General features: G+C 36.4%; 3 protein-coding genes across 6 annotated transcripts in view; all 3 read right to left on the reverse strand.

Annotated features, from left to right (window-relative positions):
- The window catches only part of LOC125681080 (heat shock 70 kDa protein 12A-like), a 9,719-nt gene extending 2,706 nt beyond the window's left edge, over positions 1-7,013 (reverse strand). The window contains exons 1-3 of one of the 4 annotated variants that reach the window (XM_056157372.1): positions 6,606-7,013; positions 2,056-2,364; positions 1,722-1,940 (exon numbers count right to left, since the gene is read on the reverse strand). In XM_056157372.1, the coding sequence (XP_056013347.1) occupies positions 1,722-1,940; positions 2,056-2,364; positions 6,606-6,608 (531 nt within the window). In that variant the 5' untranslated portion in view covers positions 6,609-7,013. Of the gene's footprint in view, positions 1-1,703; positions 1,941-2,055; positions 2,365-6,394; positions 6,580-6,605 lie in introns of those variants that run through there. The other 3 variants (XM_056157370.1, XM_056157373.1, XM_056157371.1) reach the window with 3 other exon arrangements.
- A 479-nt stretch (positions 7,014-7,492) lies between these two features.
- On the reverse strand, positions 7,493-11,842 carry LOC130052226 (uncharacterized). The gene is made up of 9 exons (XM_056156636.1): positions 11,825-11,842; positions 11,487-11,552; positions 11,201-11,365; positions 10,601-10,668; positions 10,404-10,506; positions 9,861-9,931; positions 8,973-9,024; positions 8,764-8,838; positions 7,493-7,581 (listed from the first exon to the last, which is right to left on the reverse strand). Exons 1-9 carry the CDS (start codon positions 11,840-11,842, stop codon positions 7,522-7,524), a joined length of 678 nt encoding a protein of 225 aa, XP_056012611.1. The 3' UTR covers positions 7,493-7,521.
- Positions 11,843-17,381: 5,539 nt separating this feature from the next.
- LOC130052425 (uncharacterized) lies at positions 17,382-22,358 on the reverse strand. Its single transcript, XM_056157376.1, has 7 exons — positions 22,064-22,358; positions 21,780-21,944; positions 21,198-21,265; positions 21,001-21,103; positions 20,457-20,527; positions 18,559-18,819; positions 17,382-17,452 (listed from the first exon to the last, which is right to left on the reverse strand). Exons 1-6 carry the CDS (start codon positions 22,121-22,123, stop codon positions 18,756-18,758), a joined length of 531 nt encoding a protein of 176 aa, XP_056013351.1. The 5' UTR covers positions 22,124-22,358; the 3' UTR covers positions 17,382-17,452; positions 18,559-18,755.
- Positions 22,359-23,277: the final 919 nt, after the last annotated feature.

A 23,277-nucleotide genomic window follows, 5' to 3' on the forward strand; every position in this document is an offset into this window, starting at 1 on the left:
CGTTTTATACCATCATCGTTGACCTTGAAGTTTTGCTAAAATTTCAAATCGTTTATGCAAAACTTTAACCTTGCTCATAGCTTGAATAGTGAGAAATGGGACTTTCAGATTTTACCGTTTACTTGCATTTCTTGTGATAAGACCTTTATTTTGGTACCAAAGTATTTAATCGAGTGACCTTGACCATGCAGTTTGACCCTCTTTTAAGAAAAGTACACCTAAGCAATATCTCCTGAACTCATTTAAAGTAAAGCTTTCGTATTTTGTATATAGACTCCTTATGATAAAACCTTTCATATGATTTCACGATCTTTCACCATTTGACCTTGGAGTGTAACCCAAATGTCAAAATTTTAACCTTGCTTACAACGTTTGAATGGCGAGTAATAGGCTCTCATATTTCATTTGTTCATTTCACGTGACAAGGCCTTTTGGTAACAAAGTTTTTGACTTGGTGACTTTGGACTTTGACCTGCTTTTAAGAAAAGTTGATCAAGACAGTACCTCCTGAACTATTTTGTAAATAAATTCCATGTGACAAAGCCTTTGTTTTGTTTCTTTGTTGCCATGTGGCCATAGTGTTTCACAAACACACCTTGTTTGTTTTAAAATTTGATACTAATAATAGTATCAATATGCGTAATATGGAACTTTCGGGATGTGCCGAACAACCGGTTAGAATTGACGTTTATTCACCGTGGTCACGTGATAGTAACCAATTGTAGGGCAAAGTTGACGATACAAACGGCCGAGGTTCGCTAGCAGACGGTCCGTAAAGAGCTATGCGCAGTCCCACAATGACGATCCAAGTCACTATTGGTGCTTAGTGCCTGAGTGTAAATCAAATTGAAGGAGAAAGACGCAATTAGACGCATATCATAGTGTATAAGAGGGAACTTATACTGCCTTGCTTGTGAGCTAGCTATTCTGGTGATGTGGTAGAGTCTCTATCTCGATCACACAAGTTAAGCAACGGCGCACATGATCAGCATTTGGCTGGGTGACCGCTGCAGTCGTTACAAATTGGTGGCAGCGTAGTGACTCTGGTGTTTGGTGGGAGGCTTGCTTTAGGAAGAGTCTCATTGGAGCTCTTGGACTTCGTGTCCATATACGGACGTAGATTCGGGACCGGGGACGACGGTGGTTATCGTCGGGAACGGCGGATGCCGTTACTGAGCAAGTGCCAAACACTCAGGACTCGCGCTAAGGTTTGGGACGAAGCTTCCGCGTGCGGGGGAAGTGTAGTGAACAGTATAAGAGGGAACTTGTACTGCCTCTCACAAAGCTAGCTTTTCTGGTGATTTGGTAGAGTCTCCCTCTCGATCACACTTGTTCAACGCGCGATAAAAGTCATGCCCCCCAGAAGCTATCGACATTTTAACAACGTAAAAGGTGTTTTTTTTTTTTTTTTTTTTTTTTTTTTTTACCGAGTCAGCTGCCTCGGTTGCCTCAATGAAAGCTACGCCACTGAAAGTCAAAGTGGATACGTATCTCGAAAGTCCCGTATTGGTCATTCTGTCCAGAAATATCGACAATTGTCACTGGCAGGAATACATGATATATTTAAAGATTTTAAAATTGTCGTCACACGATGTCGATAAAAAATCATGTCTTCAAAAAATATACGTTTGAAAATCAAGTATTCAAAAACAAATTCAAAACGGTGTAACGACTACATAAACTTGTATTGGGCGTAAATTTACAATATAAAAGATACGAACGTCTGCTGCTGCCTCCGTCATGAATTGTTTGGCGCCTTCGTCCCAAATGGCGGGAACAGTCAGTACCCAGAGAATGAGGTCCTCTGTAAATTCAGCCACACGACTTTTCAATGTTCCCATCAGATGATCCTTAAGATATTTGATGGCCATCGTAAAGATTGTCATGGCTGGCATCTCGTTACCATTCACATCTTTTATTGACGTGGTTCGTCGTAGACTCTGTAATTGATAATCTTTAGATACCAGCTATATGTACTTTGTCAATATTTGGATTTTTCAGATATTATTTAAAAGGAATATCTCTTAAATTCAGTGCAAATGATCATGAACCAACTTTATTTTGATGGAGAGTCATCTTGAAGCGTTTGAAGTAGAGCCATCCCTCGTGCTCATTGTCTTCTGCAAGCGAGGCATATTTGTTTTCTGCTTCGTATCCAAAAGCATGGAAAGTTTTGTTTGGCTTCAGCAGAACAACAGACGGTGTTTTAAGAGAAACCAGGGCCTGAGACCCAGCAATCCAGTTGCAGGCGTTGATCTTTAATGGATCTTTATCGAATTCATGGCGAAATGAAAATGCGTATCCAGAATATGTTGTACCAAAGTCAATGGCAGCCACCAAAACTGGCGTCGAGAAACTCATGATCTGTTTATGTAATGTAAAAGGAAACTTATTACATCGAATTATTATGTGTGTAGTCTAACATGTCTAGGAAAGCACTCGATCACACACACATACCATTCTTGTACTCTAAGCTAGCCGTGTGGTTCCAGAAATTGTGTAAAGTTTACTGACTCGTTTGTTTTACGTTACATTCGAGAATTGTTGATTCGTATGGAGACGTCACAGGGTAAGTGCTATGAATTTTGACCTATACACAGCGCTAAATCAGTAGCAGTGACGATTCTTTATCGTGCCAACGCCTATCGTGACACCGGACAGGTTTATAAGGCATAAAAGACCAGTGACTTTCACTTTTGACATGTGACTTTTACTTTTCTAAGGTATGCAAGACCCGTGACTATCACTTTTGACATGTGACTTTCACTTTTCTAAGGTATGAAAACCCCGTGGCTATCACTTTTGATATGTGACTTTCACTTTTCTAAGGTATGAAAGACCCGTGACTTTCACTTTTGACCTGCGATTTTCACTTTTATAAGGCCTGAAAGATCCGCGACTTTCACTTTCATTAGACCCGAAAGACTCATGACTTTCACTTTTAAAAGACCCGTGACTTTTACTTATACAGCGATTTTTTTCTTTATATAACTGGTACCGATAAACGGTACCATTCCCAATGCCAAAAACCATTGATTTTTCCCAATTTTGAGACTAAAATTCCCAATTTACTTGCCGAAAAATAGACCGCCGACATCGTAATTTACTTAGTCTAAAACGTTGTACAAGTTAAATCGAAAGTACAGATCATGGCAGTGCGCGTGTTTTGTAGAGCTACGACGATTCTAAAATGAAGCTACGACGATTCCTTATGTATCACAACAGCAAATATTACCGTAAAAAGGTTTACAAAGGGATGACTACTTCTTGTTTTGTTCTCTTTTTTCTTTTCTTTTAGTTGAAATCATTTGCCGATACATTGGTAGAAAATTCCCAATTTGTTCGATTTTGACGCTATTTTTCCCAATTGAATGGGTACCGGTACCAGTACCAGTGGGTAGAAAAAAATCGCTGTTATATTATACCTAAACGACCAATGACTCACTTTTATAAGACCTGAATGACCCGTGACATTTACTTTTATAATACCTGAAAGATCTAGTACGACTTTCACTTTTTTAAGACCCGAAAGACCCGTGACGTTCACTTTTGCAAGACCTGAATGACCCGTGGCATTCACTTTTATAATACCTGAAAGACTTTCACTTTTGACCGGTGACTTTCACTTTTATAAGACATGAAAGATCCGAGACTTTCACTTTTATAAGGCCTGAAAGATTCGCGACTTTCGCTTTTATAAGACTTGAAAACCCCGTGACTTTCACTTTTATAAGACCCGTGACTCTCACTTTTATAAGACCTGTCACTTTCATTTTTATAAGACCCGTGACTTTCACTTTTATAAGACCCGTGACTCTCACTTTTATAAGACCCGTGACTTTCACTTTTATAAGACGTGACTCTCACTTTTATAAGACCCGTGACTCTCACTTTTATAAGACCCGTGACTCTCACTTTTATAAGACCCGTGACTTTCACTTTTACAAGGCTTGAAAACCCGTGACTTTCACTTTCATAAGACCCGTGACTTTCACTTTTATAGACCTGAAAACCCTGTGACTTTCACTTTTAACGCCTAGCGATTGGCGAGGGAATCCTATGTTAAACCAGTCTTGCATTTCACTTGCACCTGCGTCAACGAGCGCCTTCGTAAAAGATTCTCGTACAACCTTTCATCAAAGAATTCAACACATTCCGACACCATTTTATGGAATTATGTAGGCCCTACCTAACCTACACGTGTACACACTATCCTTGGATGAAGCCACGCGTTATATTTTTGTATGCATCGTGAAAAGCAATTTGGTTTATGATCTCCGTGTACGAATTCATTACAGAGCCTGAGGTCAGTCCGTTCATGGAGTCAAAGCATACCGTAGTTTGTAACCCGATTTAAAGTATGGACGTTGGAAATCTGCATAAATTTTCAAACATCTCTTACCTATCTGAAACAATGAATTCGGATACTTTTGTTAACTTGGACGTTCGAGGTCTTCTTTTTTGTTTGTTTATATTTTGTTTGTTTATATTTTGTTTGTTTATATTTTGTTTGTTTATATTTTGTTTTCTTTTTTATGGTGATAAATCCATATTCCTTAGTACTAGCTGGAACAAAACAGCAAAGTTGAAATAATTTATTTCAAAATACTTGTTTTCAGTCAGCCTAGACCGTTTTACCTCCATTGTATAATGACGTAAAAAACAACCATCAACTGGTACAACAGTAATAGCGGAGGCGGAAAAAGTACGAATGGGCCGCAACCCCCCCCCATAGAATTATCATCTAGAAATAAGAATAAATAATCTTATGTCGTGCAGACGACGCGAATCAACATGCTTCTTGACCAGAAATTCGAAGGATAGCAAAAACAAAACGTAATTAAAAGTGATTGAAAATGCGAGCTGACCAAACTACCGTATGTGTTTGGGAATTTTCAAATTTTTTTTTATTTTGTTTTTATTTTATTTTTTGCCCCTATGTCTGAATCTGTTAAATCTCGGCCAGAATTACCTAATTGTACACATGAAGGATCGATCTTTGTGCGACCCCTTGTATAGTTAGAACAGGCTATATTGCCCAAACACAGCAGATTAGTAAACGTTTTGGTTTTCACGTTGAGCTACAGTGGAACTACCTGCTGATGAGAAATAATGGACCCCCCACCCCTTATGTTGTGTGCAGTCGAGCCGTAAATGAGAACTGATAGACACCCCCCCCCCCCTCCCAAGGGAGAGGTACAATTCAATACAACTGACCTATTCAATAGTGGATTATAGTTTACACTCGCATACTTCAGTGGCTTTACCTATACATGCATTGTACGTACGTATATATGGTGAGGTACAAATACATGTATTCTCTTTAGAGACGTGCACAGGCATAGCCCACATGTCCACTTCTCTAGAGAGAATAAGGTACAATGTACATGAAGATCAATGAAAATAACCAGGGACGTATCCAGGATTTGGCCACCCCTCTGAATCCGCCACTGAGGGGGTGATTTGAAACCCCTTGAAGAGTTGTAAATACCTACTTTGTTTGCCTCTGTGTATTTAGTAGGTTCACACCCCGTGATTATGTGAAGGTGTTCTTTATCCTGGTAGAGGCCGTAACGTGTTCATTTAACAATGACTACAGATAAGAAACTTAATATCATCAAATCAGATGAATACAGATATAGAATTATCATGCACACACACACACACAAAAAACAACAACAAAAAACCCAAGAGTAGGCTTTAAATCGTATCTTGTAACCATGGTTTAAAGGTTCAGAACAATTGTACATTCAAATTTAAGTCAGGGGTGGAGCTCCAGACCCCAAATATTTCCCCATTTGTAAGTTGATCCGCCCATAGTAAGTCAATGCGTTCAGAATTTAAGGAAGGAACATTGCCTTTCAATTCTCTCTCTCTCTCTCCTCTCTCTCTCTCTCTCTAAGAAGTTTATCTTGGGGGAAATCCCGATGTGTAACGCTTACGAGGCGTTCTCCTCGTCCGATTTTGGTGTGTGGATGAATTTAATCTGGAGTAAACATTTCTTTTGATTTCGTAACAGGAAACAACATTACTGGATCTCAAGAAAAATAAATTACGCACATTACTTGAATGAAGATATGGAAGCAAAATATACAAATACGGAAGTAATAAACATAATATATACACATCTAAGTTTTATAATTACACAAATATTTTCTTATCATTCGAGTTACAATGTCGAGATTAGACAGAGATCAGTTCATTATTCTAGTTAAAATGATGGAAAATGTGATTGAAAATTCCATTTAAAATGTGTCCGATTTTACTTTCATTTTAAAGCGTCATTTATTTTGGCCAGAGTGCATGCATACGGTATGACAACTATACACATCAATCAAAGCTTTCCCAAATGAAAAGAAATACATGCTGTAGATATATATATATATATACTTACTTATATGATGTTGTATTTATGCCAACGGAGCACAAAGCAACCACATGAATCAGCAAATAATCTATCGATTTTCTAGTTTCGGTTTCGGTCCGCACGTCAACAAGTATAAAGTACATCTCTATCTCTCGTACTTTTTCTATTATTTTGATATTCTTCCTCCCCTCCTTTTCTAAAAATCAGCAAAATTAATTTACCTGATCAACCCACTTACCATATAGAATTCACAGGCCTTTAATCCTCGGTGGATGAATCCAGGAATTTAATCTTCAAAGGGGCATGGACAAGATTTGAGGTGAAAATATGGATATTTTATTTTTTCCATTTTTAATGTTTACAATACTTAACTTAAGTATTTATAATGGTAAACAAAATTTTGAATGTCAGTTGTTGAGTTAGATGAGATACAGAGCTCACATTTATTTGATTCTTTGTTATGAAACAGGGCTCACGAGAGTCATGTTTTTGCTTACATAATTAAATATACTCGTAAAAGTTTAAAACAGATTTTTCAATTTACCTATCCTTCATTATGTTAACTTTATGCATAACTTTTGTTCATATTTATGTTTATCTATTCTATGTACAAACGTTAAACCTATGAACTGTATGGTTCTTGGTAATAAACAATACAAGTTAATTCTATTAAGCAATCTCTATGTAAACAAAATCATGACACGAACCTTGTGTAACATAACAAAGAATTGAGAGTGCTGTATCTCTGTTGTAACTCAACAACTGGCATTAACATTTTTGATCAAAATCGGCCGTTAAAAGTGATCAGCGTTAAATTTTGATCAGTAATAGCTAGGATCATATTTAACGGCTACTTAAATGTTACATACATGATGTAAATGTTTGCGATGGATTGTCAAATGTGTGTGTATGTGTGTGCGTGCGTGTGTGTGCGTGTGCGCGCGTGTGTGTGTATGTTTAACATCTTTAAAATGGTGGCAACATACATTTTCTTTGGTCATTGATTAAGTTTGAAACTATATTTTAAAAATGGAAATCAATACAATTTTTATACTCCTTCTGTATAAAATGACTTGCGAGAAACAACAACAAGTTGTATATTATTTGAAAAATTATTGAATCTTTTAATAATAATAATAACACTAGCAATACATTTATTGACGTCTGAACAAGCGGTGAAGCCGTGCAAGAAATCCTGATTTCTCTTTCTTTTGCTGAAATAAACAAAGACAACACTGTCAGTTGTGTATGGATATGACTATATTCTAAACACAATAGTATGAAGTCGATTTTGGAGACATAGTAAATGTGCAAAATAATTGCTTTTTTTCCTTTTATTCAAAAACAAGTAAATAAATGAAAATGGTTTTATACAATTTATATTCAATAACTAATAAAAGGTGGGTTTTGTAGTTATGTCCACAGTCACCTGTGGAAAAAGCATTGCATATAGGCCTAAATTGAGAATTTTTTTTTTTAAGACATAACTAAATTTTTAAGCTAACACGTTTCATGAAGTATGCCAGCGTGAAACGTGGCAGGTTACACCTTCATGAATTTCAACAAGAGTCCCATGGGTCACATCGCCCACCTGAGTTACTTGGCCATATTTAAAGATTTTTCACATATATTTGCATGTAGAACTTTAGTATCTATTGTGGCCCCACCACACCCCTGGAGCCATGGTTTTTACAATTAAACTTGAATCAGCACTATGACAGGAAGCTTTCATGCAAATGTAAACTTCTCTGGCCCAATGGTTCTTGAGAAGATTTTTGAAGATTTTCTCTCTATTTTTGTATGTAAAACTTTGATCCCCTATTGTGGCCCCATGCTACCCCCGGGGTCATGACTTTAACAAACTTGAATCTGCACTATGTTAGAGAGTTTCATATACATTTCAGCTCTTCTGGCTGAATGGTTCTTGAGAAGAAGATTTTTAAATGACCCCAGTCTATTTTTGCATTTTGGTGATAATGACCCCTTTGAAGGGGCATGGTCCTTCATTTGAAGAAATTTGAAAACCCTTTACCCAAGGACGCTTTTGGCCAAGTTTGGTTGAAATTGGCCAGGTGGTTCTGGAGAAGAAGTCGAAAATGAGAAAAGTTTACAGACGTACAGACAGACAACAGGCGATCAGAAAAGCTCAGATGAGCTTTCAGCTCAGGTGAGCTTAGAATAAAATTCATTCTTTATATTTATATTCTACTTTCATTTTTGTCGGAATTTCCAGGAGTTAAACAGACATAATCCTAAATTTATCAATATTCATACGCGCAATGTATACAACTATAGCGCGTTCATGAGGAAATGGCTATAATTACTATTCACAGACAGACTATACCGGAGACAAAACATTTTTAGATATGGCGTAATATGCAGATTCTCATAATTACCTGATATGGCCTTGACACACAGGAACCACATAGTAACCACTTCCAGCTCCTCTTTGGCAAATAACTATCTTCATCCTAGTATGTATGAGAAAAATCATGTTTGAGAAAGCATTCTTTTGCAATAGAAAGAAATACCCCATGGTGTTTTCTCTGCTTTTCCCAAGAAACGAATCAAAAGGATTAAGGAGACTTTAAAGTTAAATACGTACTTGTACCATTATTTCTCCGAGGATCTGGTCTGTCCCAGACACGCTGTGCATGCTGCAAACAATACAAATCAGTATTATTACAATGCCGCAGAACACAATCTCTTGAAAAATCTGAAATGAACTCATAAACCCTGCATTACATATACATAGATCACAGGCACTCGACGTTTTAGATATTTATAATTTAAAAAATGACGTTTTTTAAAATATCTATAAGTCTATGATATAAAAAAACAACTTACCTTCCTTTAAACAGAATATTTTGTTTATAGGAAGACATTTTTTATTATAGATATACTGCAAGCTTATTTCACACAATGTTTTTTATATAAGAAGATACATGTATATATTGGGTTTGTTCCATAACACAGCAACATAAAATCATTTTAAAGGGGCGGGGTAGTCATAGTAGAAGTTGATTTCATGACACTTGTCTGAAATTCTTGACTTACTAAAATATTACATAACTATATAAAAATATTCTTCAGCCCAAACTTTAATATCCTAAAATTTGAGGTGGTGGTGGGCGGGCGGGTTGGGGTGGGGTTATGGCATTCGTACTTTTCTACGTAAATAGGTTGAATTCATCATTTCAAGCGTATACATGCTTACCATTTAATTCTACTGTCATAAAAGTGGGGGTAGGGAATCGACCAATTTATCTTACTTTGCAAGTAAAAACACCCTGGATTTAAGGCTGTAAAATGAGAATTGGAGTCCCCCCTCCCTCCTTTGATTCTAATTGTTTTTACGTGATTATCAGTTATTTTTGAGGAGGACACTAGGTGTCTAATGTAAATAAATAAAAAGTAAGTGTACATGTACTAAAATGAATGACATTTATGTTAGTTGTATGTTACATTGTATACTACACGTAGTACTACCCACCTTTGGTTACTGGGCATTGTTGCACGCAGTATCACGTCATCTACATTTTCCTCTGCGGCTTTGTACAATAACTGTCAAAAACAAAGATTGAATTTTAGATTGGGTACATGTATGTCTAAATATTTGATATATTCTTGCAGAACATTGGTATAGTTCGCTAGCTAGAGTGGCCACGGTGTAATCACAACTCGTGGAAATGTACATACACTAATGTATACTGTACATATCAAATGACTCCATGTGAATTATGAATTATTTTAAAACTCGTATACGCAGTGGGTGACCTTCAAATTAAAGCTTTCATGAACATGTTATAAAAGGACGGAAAAGGTGGTGGTGGTGGTAAGGAAAAAAGGCGGAGGAAGTGTTTAAGAGAAAAGAGATGGGAGAACCCCCGCCCTCCTTCGATAAGTAAGAACTATCATGCTACCGACTAAGTTAAAACGTCACTTGCGTGAACAAAATTATCCCCGCCTGCAACATATCACGTGTATATAAAGTGAGGTTTGTACTGACAACAACAGAACTCAGTAGACACTGTACCTCTAATGTCCTCTCTCTCTGCTCAGTGTTCTCTCTGTGTGTGATACGGGCTCTTTCGGTTTTGAGGACGTCGGCCAATTCATTTGCCTTTTCTCTGGCAATGCTGAAAATAATATAAATTAAAATACAATAAAATTCTGTGAATTACAAGATATAAATCGTTGCAAAAGGTCAGCAATAAATGGCAAGGTACAAACCTGTATTCAATTACGGCGCATTGGTTGTACGCACCGTCAAATACATCATCAATAATACCACGTACAATCTACAACAGGACAAGACGATATATATATATATATATATATATATATATATATATATATATATATAGGCCTATATATAAAGAATACAAAACGAAATAATCACATGATAATCAACGATCATTTCCTACCAGTACTTTCGCCTCACATTTCTCCTGGTATCTTTTCTGTAGCGTCGTAAGGCGAAAGTACGAGCAAGAACTGATCGTTGATTATCATATGATACTTTTGGATTTTAAACATAGGAGCATTAGCTGTCATTTTGTCATCAATATTGCTCAATATTATATATCCCAGTAATAGCACCAGTAATTAATTATTTCAAACACTTTTTAACCTCAAAGCAGGCACATGCATGTGTAGTATTGGTGATTAAATAATCATTATCTTGCACGAAAATAATTCTTTCTTATATATTTCTTTACACTAAATGCGATTATCTAAACTTAGTTTTATTAGGTCTCTCTCTCTCTCTCTCTCTCTCTCTCTCTCTCTCTCTCTCTCTCTCTCTCTCAAAATATATGTGATAGATCTAACCATTTCTGAGTCTTTATCACCAGAGTTCAGCCCGATGTCTATATTATCTAGCACCTTCGAATTTCTTCGGGGTTTTACCAAGGTTTGAGCATCACCGACTGCAGCCTCTTTTTCAGTCTTCGCTTTTCCTCGTCTTCTTCTCCCTTTTGAGGATCCTCGTTTCTCCTACGAAAAGTTGACCATCAAAGCACACGTATGGAACACCTTAGTAACTATATATTACATTCATTTAAATTTTAAAAAAAAAACCCACGAAACTTAACAATAATATCGTTCACAGACTTACCCTATTGTCGAGGTCTCTAAGCGTTAAACTACCATTTCTTAAACATTCCCGCAACTCCATAGATTTCTACAAATATCCAAAAAAGTATGTACATGTATTGGTCAGAATTTACGGACATTCACCGTCGATTATTTTTACTTAGTGCAAAGAATCGGTTTGAAGTCATACTATACCGTCCAGCGCTCGTGCTTAATAAAGTTGAGTTCTAAGACTTTGTGTGTGTATTTTGATTCTTTTTCACTTTTTAGACTTTCCGTTTAATATATTGTACATTGGGTCTACAACACAGGTTCGAATTTACAATGACTCTAATTGCCTGCAGTGGATCTACAACTCACCTCAAGTGAACTAGCCATTGTCAATCTCATTATACTTCAACAGACCGTTTCTAACGCATGATCATAATTATGACGTAACTGAATGATGACGTTGCAGGTATTGTGACGTTCTAGATGTACATTGATTTTTTTTTATTTATCAATTTTTTATTTTTTGGTTATATTCGATTCTACACGTAAAACGTTTGATATATTGTACATTGGGTCTACAACACAGGTTATTATATCGCTTGGGTTAGAATTTACAATCACTCTAGATCTACAACTCACCTCAAGTGAACTAGCCATTGTCAATCTCAATATATACTTCAACAGATCGTTCCTAATGCATGATCATAATTATGACGTAACTGAATGATGACGTTGCAGGTATTGTGACGTTGTAGATGTGCATTTTTTTAAATTTTTTTTTTATTTTTATTAATTTATTTTTATTCATTCATTCATATTTTATTTCCCTCTGCAGAGGATCATGACATGACATATATAATCATAACATTACAAAATTACTAATTGTGTAGAAGTACAATTAGGTACAAGAAACATTATTAGGAAGTTATAAACATATATACATAGTGGAAAGGGAAAAAGTACATAGCAGACAAAATCCTATTGATGTGTTCATGAAGGACAATGCTCTGTTGTGCAGTGTTGTACACAAGCCTATAATTCAACATGCAGAAGGACACATTTGCTGAATTACAAAGTTGAGTAAAAGATCGCCGACCAAGTAGAATAAAAAAATAGATCGTCTTCTGTAAGAGCGCATAGCTCTGCTGTCAACCATAAAAGGTGAAGATAACGAACAGCGATCAATCTCATAACTCCTATAAGCAATACAAAGTGGATAGTTATAGGCAAACACATATGTCGTAGAAATTCACGATGTTGTACCACCATTGATCTCAAATGCCGGCAGTGGCCAGGCAAGTGCAGGAGGCGTGAACAAATACATTCGTGAAGGGTTTTTGACACAATAAGCAAACGAGTATTACGTTGTGTTTCCGGATATTTGAGGTAAGTTTGCAAATAAATTTGCACAAGTTGATTTCGTAGCAATTTCTAGGCATTTTCCAAAGCGATGACGGTTCTGTAATGTCGAAAATAAGCTGAAAGAGGGAGAAGTCGGAGTCACGGAATAAACGGGTCTGGTGTTGTAGTTTGTGCACTGATTAGACAGAGTTCCTACGGATCTTCTTTCATACCGGATTATCGGGGAACGACCCGTCCTGTAACCAGTCTTGCAAGTGTTCTGTAAGTCCGTACGTTTCCATAATTTTTAGAATTTCAGGAATAAAACCAAATTGAGTCCGTGCTTAGTTATAGATGAATGAATAAAGGCGTGTCAAAATAGTTTCTTTGTAAGAGCAGCAGCATTCAAGCGACACAGTCTTCCGAAGAATAATAGTTTTCTCCCGTCGATTTCTGCTGCTATCGGTAGAACATCAAAAAAGGATTCACAAATGTCAGATCTACACAATCTTGGGAGATTCAGTGCGTTCTTACAGACGAAGTGTTGAAAAGTATTTAGTTTCTGGAGATCAGAGGGAGATATGCAATTCCAGAGTTCGCAGCCAAATAAAACGGAAGGCTGTACAACCGTTTTGTATAAGTGGGATATTGTATTTGGATTGAGAAACTGCGAGCCTAAGTCGGAGAGTGCAAAGTACGATTTACGTCCCTTGTTTCATGCTTCTGTTATCCTTGTAGAAAGTCTACAATTATGATCAACAATTATGCCTAAATGATTATAATTTTCCTCATTAGGAATCAATAATTCGCCTAAAAACCATTGCTTCTTTCAATCAAATTTGCATTTTTTCGAACGAAATATTAACACGCATGATTTGGCTGCATTAAATCTAAATCGCCATTTGTTTGCGTAAATCAAGGCAGTGCCCAAAAGGGACTGGAGACCTGTTGGAGATAAGCTGATACATGATATATCATCCGCTAAGGAGGGACAGTTACTGGGAACATTTAGTACACCAATATTTCTACTACAACTCTCTAAATCGTTTAAGAGATCATTAATAAAAACAAGATACGAAAATGTAGACAATACATCTCCTTGTTGAACACCTTCATTGACAGGAAACCATGTTGACTGAGTTTGGTTAACCACAACAGAGCTTATAGTACTTTGGTGGCAATTGTTAATTAATGTCCATATTTTACCAGTAACACCAACATTATACAATTTAAACATAAGGCCTTGCCTCCAAACTGTGTCAAACGCTTTGCTTGAGTCTAAAAAACTTGCATATACATGTACATTGTTTCCTTGCTCTATATTGTGAAAAATTGTTTCTTGTAAATCAAATGAGGCAGTAAGGCAGCTGAATGATTTTTGAAATCCTTGCTGTTGCTTGTTGGGGGAATACTCATTTGATATCAAACATTCATATATGCGAGACAGAATAATTTTTTTCAAAAAAGAAAAGAAAAAAAAAAGCAAGGTAGTAACGCTACTGGTCTGTAACTGTCACACGTATTTTGGGGTTTTGAACCACCTTTGTACAAGGGCACTATCAATCCTCGTTTCCATTCTAGGGGTATTTTACCACAAGACACAATTGTGTTATATAGATCTATATTCTCGAGACAGAGAACGAGAGAATTTCCTCCGTGTATGATGTGTTCATTAGTGATAGAGTCATGACCGAGGGCTTTGTGAAGCTTCAGACAGTTGATTATAGCATTTAATTCTATTGCAGTAATGTCTCCTCCAGGGAAATTTTGTATATCACTTTCACAAGTTTCAGTTATACGAATGATTTCAAGTTCTATTTGAGATTTAAAGTCGTTCTTAAAGTTGTCAGCTTCTAAAGAGGTATATATTTTCTCGTAATATTTCACAAAATTTTCTGCTACAGCTTCGGGATTTGTGTGAATTGTCCCTTCATCATCTCGGATCTCGGGGTATATTTGAGAAACGCTAGGTTTTCTGCGTTTTGTTAACCTCCAGAATAGTCGAATGTGTACTTTTGCAGCTTCGTCGATGTCTTTGTAAACGTCGCACATATAACGTTCATGTGCCTCATCGAAGGCCCTAAGGAAATTTCTCTTTGCCCTTTTGTCTTCGCGGTAGGATGTGAACATCATTCCTCGGGGTCTACCTTCCTCTATCCATGTGCGTCGTTTGGCTCGTTCGATTTTATGGAGTTCTTTAACAGAGTTAGTCCAAGCAGGACGGATAAATGGGTTGAAGGATGATCGGGGAATACATTGCACATTTATGTAAAATCTTGGTCAGTTTGGTTATATACTCTGTAATGTCTGATTCAGTATGTAACTTGTTGTAAATCAAAGACTGAAGATTTTCTTCAACTTTATTTTTGTATTCCACAATATTTTCGGCTTAGCCTTGTGCCATGCAGGATGATTTATTTGAACATTTTTGAGTCGATGACACTGCATGCACAAGTTGAATATTGCAATAATTGGTAAAACAAAAATGGTAATTGGTATTCGTATAATTCCTACCTCCTCAGACTCTAGAGACTTTAACCCTGTGTATAATTCCTACCTCCTCAGATTCTAGAGGCTTTAACTGTGCGTATAATTCCTACCTCCTCAGACTCTACAGACTTTAACTCTGCGTATAATTCCTACCTCCTCAGATTCTAGAGACTTTTACTCTGCGTATTATTCCTTCCTCCTCAGACTGTAGAGATTTAACTCTGCATATAATTCCTACCTCCTCAGATTCTACAGACTTTAATTCTGCGTATAATTCCTACCTCTGCAGACTAGAGGCTTTAACTCTGATTATAATTGCTACCTCCCAAGACTCTAGAGATTTAACTCTGTGTATAATTCCTACCTCCTCAGATTCTAGAGCCTTTGATTCTGTGTATAATTCCTACCTCCTCAGATTCTAGAGACTTTAACTCTGCGTATAATTCCTACCTCCTCAGATTCTAAAGACTTTAACTCTGTGTATAATTCCTACCTCCTCAAATTCTAAAGACTTTAATTCTGTGTATAATTCCTACTTCCTCAGATTCTAGAGCCTTTAATTCTGCGTATAATTCCTACCTCCTCAGATTCTAGAGCCTTTGATTCTGTGTATAATTCCTACCTCCTCAGACTCTAGAGACTTTAATTCTGCGTATAATTCCTACCTATTCAGATTCTAGAGACTTTAATTCTGCGTATAATTCCTACCTCCTCAGATTCTAAAGACTTTAACTCTGTGTATTATTCCTACCTCCTCAGATTCTAGAGACTTTAATTCTGCGTATAATTCCTACCTCCTCAGATTCCAAAGACTTTAATTCTGTGTATAATTCCTACCTCCTCAGATTCTAGAGACTTTAATTCTGTGTATAATTCCTACTTCCTCAGATTCTAGAGCCTTTAATTCTGCGTATAATTCCTACCTCCTCAGACTCTAGAGACTTTAACTCTGTGTATAATTCCTACCTCCTCAGATTCTAGAGCCTTTGTATAATTCCTACCTCCTCAGATTCTAGAGGCTTTAACTCTGTGTATAATTCCTACCTCCTCAGATTCTAAAGACTTTAACTCTGTGTATAATTCCTACCTCCTCAGATTCTAGAGCCTTTGATTCTGTGTATAATTCCTACTTCCTCAGATTCTAGAGCCTTTAAATCTGCGTATAATTCCTACCTCCTCAGACTCTAGAGACTTTTACTCTGCGTATAATTCCTACTTTCTCAGATTCTAGAGACTTTAACTCTGATTATAATTTCTACCTCCCCAGATTCTAGAGACTTTAACTTTGATTATAATTCCTACCTCCTCAGATTCTAGAGGCTTTAACTCTGATTATAATTCCTACCTCCTCAAATTCTAGAGACTTTAATTCTGCGTATAATTCCTACCTTCTCAGGTTCTAGAGACTTTAATCCTGTGTATAATTCCTACCTCCTCAGATTCTAGAGACTTTAACTCTGCCTAAAATTGAACACTGTGTTTCAAAAATGATTTCTCAAAGTGTTAGATATTGAAAAACGTGCTTAGTTACGTCCTTGTTCGGCAACATGTTTTTGTGTTTGAAAAAATTTGCCACTGTAATTAAACAACATTCCTAAATGCTTGTATGTATTTACAACTTCAAGGCATTGTTCATTATACATCCATTTCTCAGTTTCCATATCAATTTTTCCACTATTTCTAAAAATAACAACCTTGGATTTTGACACATTTACAATCAAATCCCAATCATTAGAATAATTACGGAGAGAATTTAACATATTTTGTAACCCTAACGAAATTTATCTCAAAATCATTGACATAAAGAGTAATGGCGATAACACTCCCCCTGAAAAAGACCCATTTCATTGCTAAAATATTCGCTTAAAATCCCCATCAAATTTTGCGTGGTTTGTGCGTGCGTGTGTATGTTTAACATCTTTGAAATGGTGGCAACATACATTTTCTTTGGTCATTGATTAAATTTGAAACTATATTTTAAAAATGGAAATCAATACAATTTTTATACTCCATCTGTATAAAATGACTTGCGAGAAACAACAAGTTTGTATATTATTTGAAAAATAATTGAATCTTTTAATAATAATAATAACACTAGCAATACATTTATTGACGTCTGAACAAGCGTTGAAGCCGTGCAAGAAATCCTGATTTCTCTTTCTTTTGCTGAAATAAACAAAGACAACACTGTCAGTTGCCTATGGATATGACTATATTCTAAACACAATAGTATGAAGTCGATTTTGGAGACATAGTAAAGATGCAAAATAATTGCATTTTTTACTTTAAAAATAAGTAAATAAATGAAAATGGTTATATATATTCAATAACTAATAAAAGGTGGGGTTTGTAGTTACATGTATGCCCACAGGCACCTGTGGAAAAGGATTGTATATAGGCCTAAAGTGAGAATTAATTTTGAAGACATAACTAAATTTGTAAGCTAACACGTTTCATGAAGTATGCCAGCGTGAAACGTGGCAGGTTACACCTTCATGAATTTCAACAAGATTTTCCATATATATTTGCATGTAGAACTTTAGTATCTATTGTGGCCCCACCACACCCCTGGGGGCCTTGATTTTTACAATTAAACATGAATCAACACTCTGACAGGAAGCTTTCATGCAAATGTAAACTTATCTGGCCCATTGGTTCTTGAGAAGAAGATTTTTGAAGATTTTCTCTCAATATTTGTATGTAAAACTTTGATCCCCTATTGTGGCCCCATCCTACCCCCGGGGTCATGATTTTAACAAACTTGAATCTACACTATGTCAAGGACCTTTCATATAAATTTCAGTTCTTCTGGCTCAATGGTTCTTGAGAAGATTTTTAAATGACCCCACCCTATTTTTGCATTTAGGTGATAATCACCCCTTTGAAGGGACATGGTCCTTCATTTGAACAAATGCGAAAGTCCTTTACCCAAGGATGCTTTTGGCCAAGTTTGGTTGAACTTGGCCAGGTGGTTCTGAAGAAGTCAAAATGAGAAACGTTTACAGACGGACAGACAGACAACAGGCGATCAGAAAAACTCAAATGAGCTTTCAGCTCCGGTGAGCTTAGAATAAAACTTTTTTTTAATATTTATATTCTACTTTCATTTTTGTCGGATTTCCAGCAGTTAAACAGACATAATACTAAATTTATCAATACTCATACGCGAAGCGCGTTCATGAGGAAATAGCTATAATTACTATTCACAGACAGTCTATACCGCAGACAAAACATTTCTAGATATGGCGTAATATGCGGATTCTCATAATTACCTGATATGGCCTTGACACACAGGAACCACATAGTAACCACTTCCAGCTTCTCTTAGGCAAATAACTATCTTCATCCTAGTATGTATGAGAAAAATCATGTTTGAGAAAGCATTCTTTTGCAATAGAAAGAAATACCCCATGGTGTTTTCTCTGCTTTTCCCAAGAAACGAATCAAAAGGATTAAGGAGACTTTAATGTTAAATACGTACTTGTACCATTATTTCTCCGAGGATCTGGTCTGTCCCAGACACGCTGTGCATGCTGCAAACAATACAAATCAGTATTATTACAATGCCGCAGAACACAATCTCTTGAAAAATCTGAAAATGAACTCATAAACCCTGCATTACATATACATAGATCACAGGCACTCGACGTTTTAGATATCTATAATTTGAAAAATGACGTTTTTTAAAATATCCAAGTCTATGATAAAAAAAAACCCAACAACTTGCGTTCCTTTAAACAGAATATTTTGTTGATAGGAAGACAATTTTCATTATAGATTGCAACATAAAATCATTTTAAGGGGGCGGGGTAGTCATAGTAGAAGTTGATTTCATGACACTTGTCTGAAATTCTCGACTTGCTAAAATATTACATAACTATATAAAAATATTCTTAAGCCCAAACTTTAATATCCTAAAATTTGAGGTGGTGGTGGGCGGGCGGGTTGGGATGGGGTTATGACATTCGTACTTTTCTACGTAAATAGGTTGAATTCATCATTTCAAGCGTATACATGCCTACCATTCAATTCTACTGTCATAAAAGTGGGGATAGGGAATCGGCCAATTTATCTTACTTTGCAAGTAAAAAAAAAAAACCTGGAGATTTAAGGCTGTAAAATGAGAATTGGAGTCCCCCCTCCCTCCTTTGATTCTAATTGTTTTAACGTGAATTTTTGAGGAGGACACTAGGTGTGACGTTCACGGAACGTGATACTGGTTTTGTATACCTTTTCATCTCTAATGTAAATAAATAACAAGAGGCCCATGGGCCACATCGCTCACCTGAGTCACCTTGGTCCATATCAGAAGATTTTCCATATCTAATTGCAGGTAAAACCGTAGTCCCTATTATGGCCCCAAACCTACCCCTGGAGGCCATGGTTTTTGCAAACTTGAATCTACACTATGTCAGAAAGCTTTCATGTAAATATGAACTTCTTTAGCCCAATGGTTCTTGAGATGAATATTTTTAAAGATTTTCCCTATATATTTGTATGTAAAACTTTGATCCACTATTGTGGCCCCATTCTACCCCAGGGGGGCATGATTTCAACAAACCTGAATCTGCACTATATCAGAAAGCTTTCATATAAATCTCAGCTTTTCTGGCTCAGTGGTTCTTGAGAAGATTTTTAAAGATTTTTCCTATATATTTGTATATAAAACTTTAATCCCCCCTTGTGGCCCCATCCTACCACCGGGGGCCATGATTTGAACAAACTTGAATCTGCAATATGTCAGGAAGCTTTCAGGTAAATTTCAGCTCTTCTGGCCCAGTGGTTCTTGAGAAGAAGATTTTTAAATGACCCCACCCTATTTTTGCATTTTTGTGATTATCTCCCCTTTGAAAGGGACATGGCCCTTCATTTGAACAAACTTGAAAGCCCTTCACCCAAGGATGCGTTTGGCCAAGTTAGGTTGAAATTGGCCCAGTGGTTCTGGAGAAGAAGTCGAAAATGTGAAAAGTTTACGGACAGACGGACAAACGGACAGACAGACAGACGGACGGACAGACAGACGGACGCCGGACAAAATGTGATCAGAATAGCTCACTTGAACCTTCGGTTCAGGTGAGCTAAAAAGTAAGTGTACATGTACTAAAATGAATGACATTTATGTTAGTTGTATGTTACATTGTATACTACACGTAGTACATGAACTACCCACCTTTGGTTACTGGACATTGTTGCACGCAGTATCACGTCATCTACATTTTCCTCTGCGGCTTTGTACAACAACTGTCAAAAACAAAGATTGAATTTTAGATTGGGTACATGTATGTCTAAATATTTGATATATTCTTGCAGAACATTGGTATAGTTCGCTAGCTAGAATGGCCACGGTGTAATCACAACTCGTGGAAATGTACATACACTAATGTATACTGTGCATATCAAATGACTCCATGTGAATTATGAATAATTTTAAAACTCGTATACGCAGTGGGTGACCTTCAAATTAAAGCTTTCATGAACATGTTATAAAAGGACGGAAAAGGTGGTGGTGGTGGTAAGGAAAAAAGGCGGAGGAAGTGTTTAAGAGAAAAGAGATGGGAGAACCCCCGCCCTCCTTCGATAAGTAAGAAATATCATGCTACCAACTAAGTTGAAACGTCACTTGCGTGAACAAAATTAGCCCCGCCTGCAACATATCGTGTGTACATTGCAGTGAGGTTTGTACTGACAACAACAGAACTCAGTAGAGACTGTACCTCTAATGTCCTCTCTCTCTGCTCAGTGTTCTCTCTGTGTGTGATACGGGCTCTTTCGGTTTTGAGGACGTCGGCCAATTCATTTGCCTTTTCTCTGGCAATGCTGAAAATAATATAAATTAAAATACAATAAAATTCTGTGAATTACAAGATATAAATCGTTGCAAAAGGTCAGCAATAAATGGCAAGGTACAAACCTGTATTCAATTACGGCACATTGGTTGTACGCACCGTCAAATACATCATCAATAATACCACGTACAATCTACAACAGGACAAGACGATATATATATATATATATATATATATATATATATATATATATATATATATAAAGAATACAAAACGAAATAATCACATGATAATCAACGATCACTTCCTACCAGTACTTTCGCCTCACGTTTCTCCTGGTATCTTTTCTGTAGCGTCGTAAGGCGAAAGTACGAGCAAGAACTGATCGTTGATTATCATATTATACTTTTGGGTTTTAAACATAGGAGCATTAGCTGTCATTTTGTCATCAAAATTGCTCAATATTATATATCCCAGTAATAGCACCAGTAATTAATTATTTCAAACACTTTTTAACCTCAAAGCAGGCACATGCATGTGTAGTTTTGGTGATTAAATAATCATTATCTTGCACAAAAATAATTCTTTCTTATATATTTCTTTACACTAAATGCGATTATCTAAACTTAGTTTTATTAGGTCTCTCTCTCTCTCTCTCTCTCTCTCTCTCTCTCTCTCTCTCTCAAAATATATGTGATAGATCTAACCATTTCTGAGTCTTTATCACCAGAGTTCAGCCCGATGTCTATATTATTTAGCACCTTCGAATTTCTTCGGGGTTTTACCAAGGTTTGAGCATCACCGACTGCAGCCTCTTTTTCAGTCTTCGCTTTTCCTCGTCTTCTTCTCCCTTTTGAGGATCCTCGTTTCTCCTACGAAAAGTTGACCATCAAAGCACACGTATGGAACACCTTAGTAACTATATATTACATTCATTTAAATTTTAAAAAAACCCCACGAAACTTAACAATAATATCGTTCACAGACTTACCCTATTGTCGAGGTCTCTAAGCGTTAAACTACCATTTCTTAAACATTCCCGCAACTCCATAGATTTCTACAAATATCCAAAAAAGTATGTACATGTATTGGTCAGAATTTACGGACATTCACCGTCGATTATATTTACTTAGTGCAAAGAATCGGTTTGAAGTCATACTATACCGTCCAGCGCTCGTGCTTAATAAAGTTGAGTTCTAAGACTTTGTGTGTGTATTTTGATTCTTTTTCACTTTTTAGACTTTCCGTTTAATATATTGTACATTGGGTCTACAACACAGGTTCGAATTTACAATGACTCTAATTGCCTGCAGTGGATCTACAGCTCACCTCAAGTGAACTAGCCATTGTCAATCTCAATATACTTCAACAGACCGTTTCTAACGCATGATCATAATTATGACGTAACTGAATGATGACGTTGCAGGTATTGTGACGTTGTAGATTTACATTATTTTTTTTTTATTTTCTATTTTTATTTATTAATTTATTTATTGATTTTGGTTATATTCGAGTCTACACGTAAAACGTTTAATATATTGTACATTGGGTTTACAACACCAACAATTATATCGCTTGGTTTCGAATTTAGAATCAGTCTGGATCTAAAACTCACCTCGAGTGAACTAGCCATTATCAATCTTCTTTAACCTTTGATTGTCAACAAACCGTTTCTAACGCATGATCATAATTATGACGTAACTGAATGATGATGTTGTGGTATTGTGACGTTGTAGATGTGCATTAATTTTATTCATTCATATTTCATTTCCCTCTGCAGAGGATCATGACATGACATATATAATCATAACATTACAAAATTTCTAATTGAGTAGAAGTACAATTAGGTACAAGAAAAATTATTAGGAGGTTATAAACATATATACATAGTGGAAAGTGGAAAAGTACATAACAGAAAAAATCCTATTGATGTGTTCATGAAGGACAATGCTCTGTTGTGCAGTGTTGTACACAAGCCTATAATTCAGCATGCAGAAGGACACATTTGCTGAATTACAAAGTTGAGTAAAAGATCGCCGACCAATAGATCGTCTTCTGTAAGAGCACACAGCTCTGCTGTCAACCATAAAAGGTGAAGATAACGAACAGCGATCAATCTCATAACTCCTATAAGCAATACAAAGTTGATAGTTGGGCAAACACATATGTCGTAGTAATTCACGATGTTGTACAACCATTGATCTC

This window comes from Ostrea edulis, chromosome 2 (assembly GCF_947568905.1).
Source record: "Ostrea edulis chromosome 2, xbOstEdul1.1, whole genome shotgun sequence".
Lineage (NCBI taxonomy): Eukaryota > Metazoa > Mollusca > Bivalvia > Ostreida > Ostreidae > Ostrea > Ostrea edulis.

Coding starts and splice junctions, on each gene's coding strand:
- LOC130052425 (XM_056157376.1), bottom strand. CDS start 22,123: ATGGAGTTGCGGGAATGTTTAAGAAATGGTAGTTTAACGCTTAGAGAC. Junction 21,104..21,197: donor TGTGCCGTAATTGAATACAG/GTTTGTACCTTG, acceptor TATTATTTTCAG/CATTGCCAGAGAAAAGGCAA. Junction 18,820..20,456: donor ACAATGTCCAGTAACCAAAG/GTGGGTAGTTCA, acceptor TATTGTTTGCAG/CATGCACAGCGTGTCTGGGA.
- LOC130052226 (XM_056156636.1), bottom strand. Junction 8,839..8,972: donor TCGGAGAAATAATGGTACAA/GTACGTATTTAA, acceptor CATACATACTAG/GATGAAGATAGTTATTTGCC. Junction 7,582..8,763: donor GTGTGTCAAGGCCATATCAG/GTAATTATGAGA, acceptor TGTTTATTTCAG/CAAAAGAAAGAGAAATCAGG.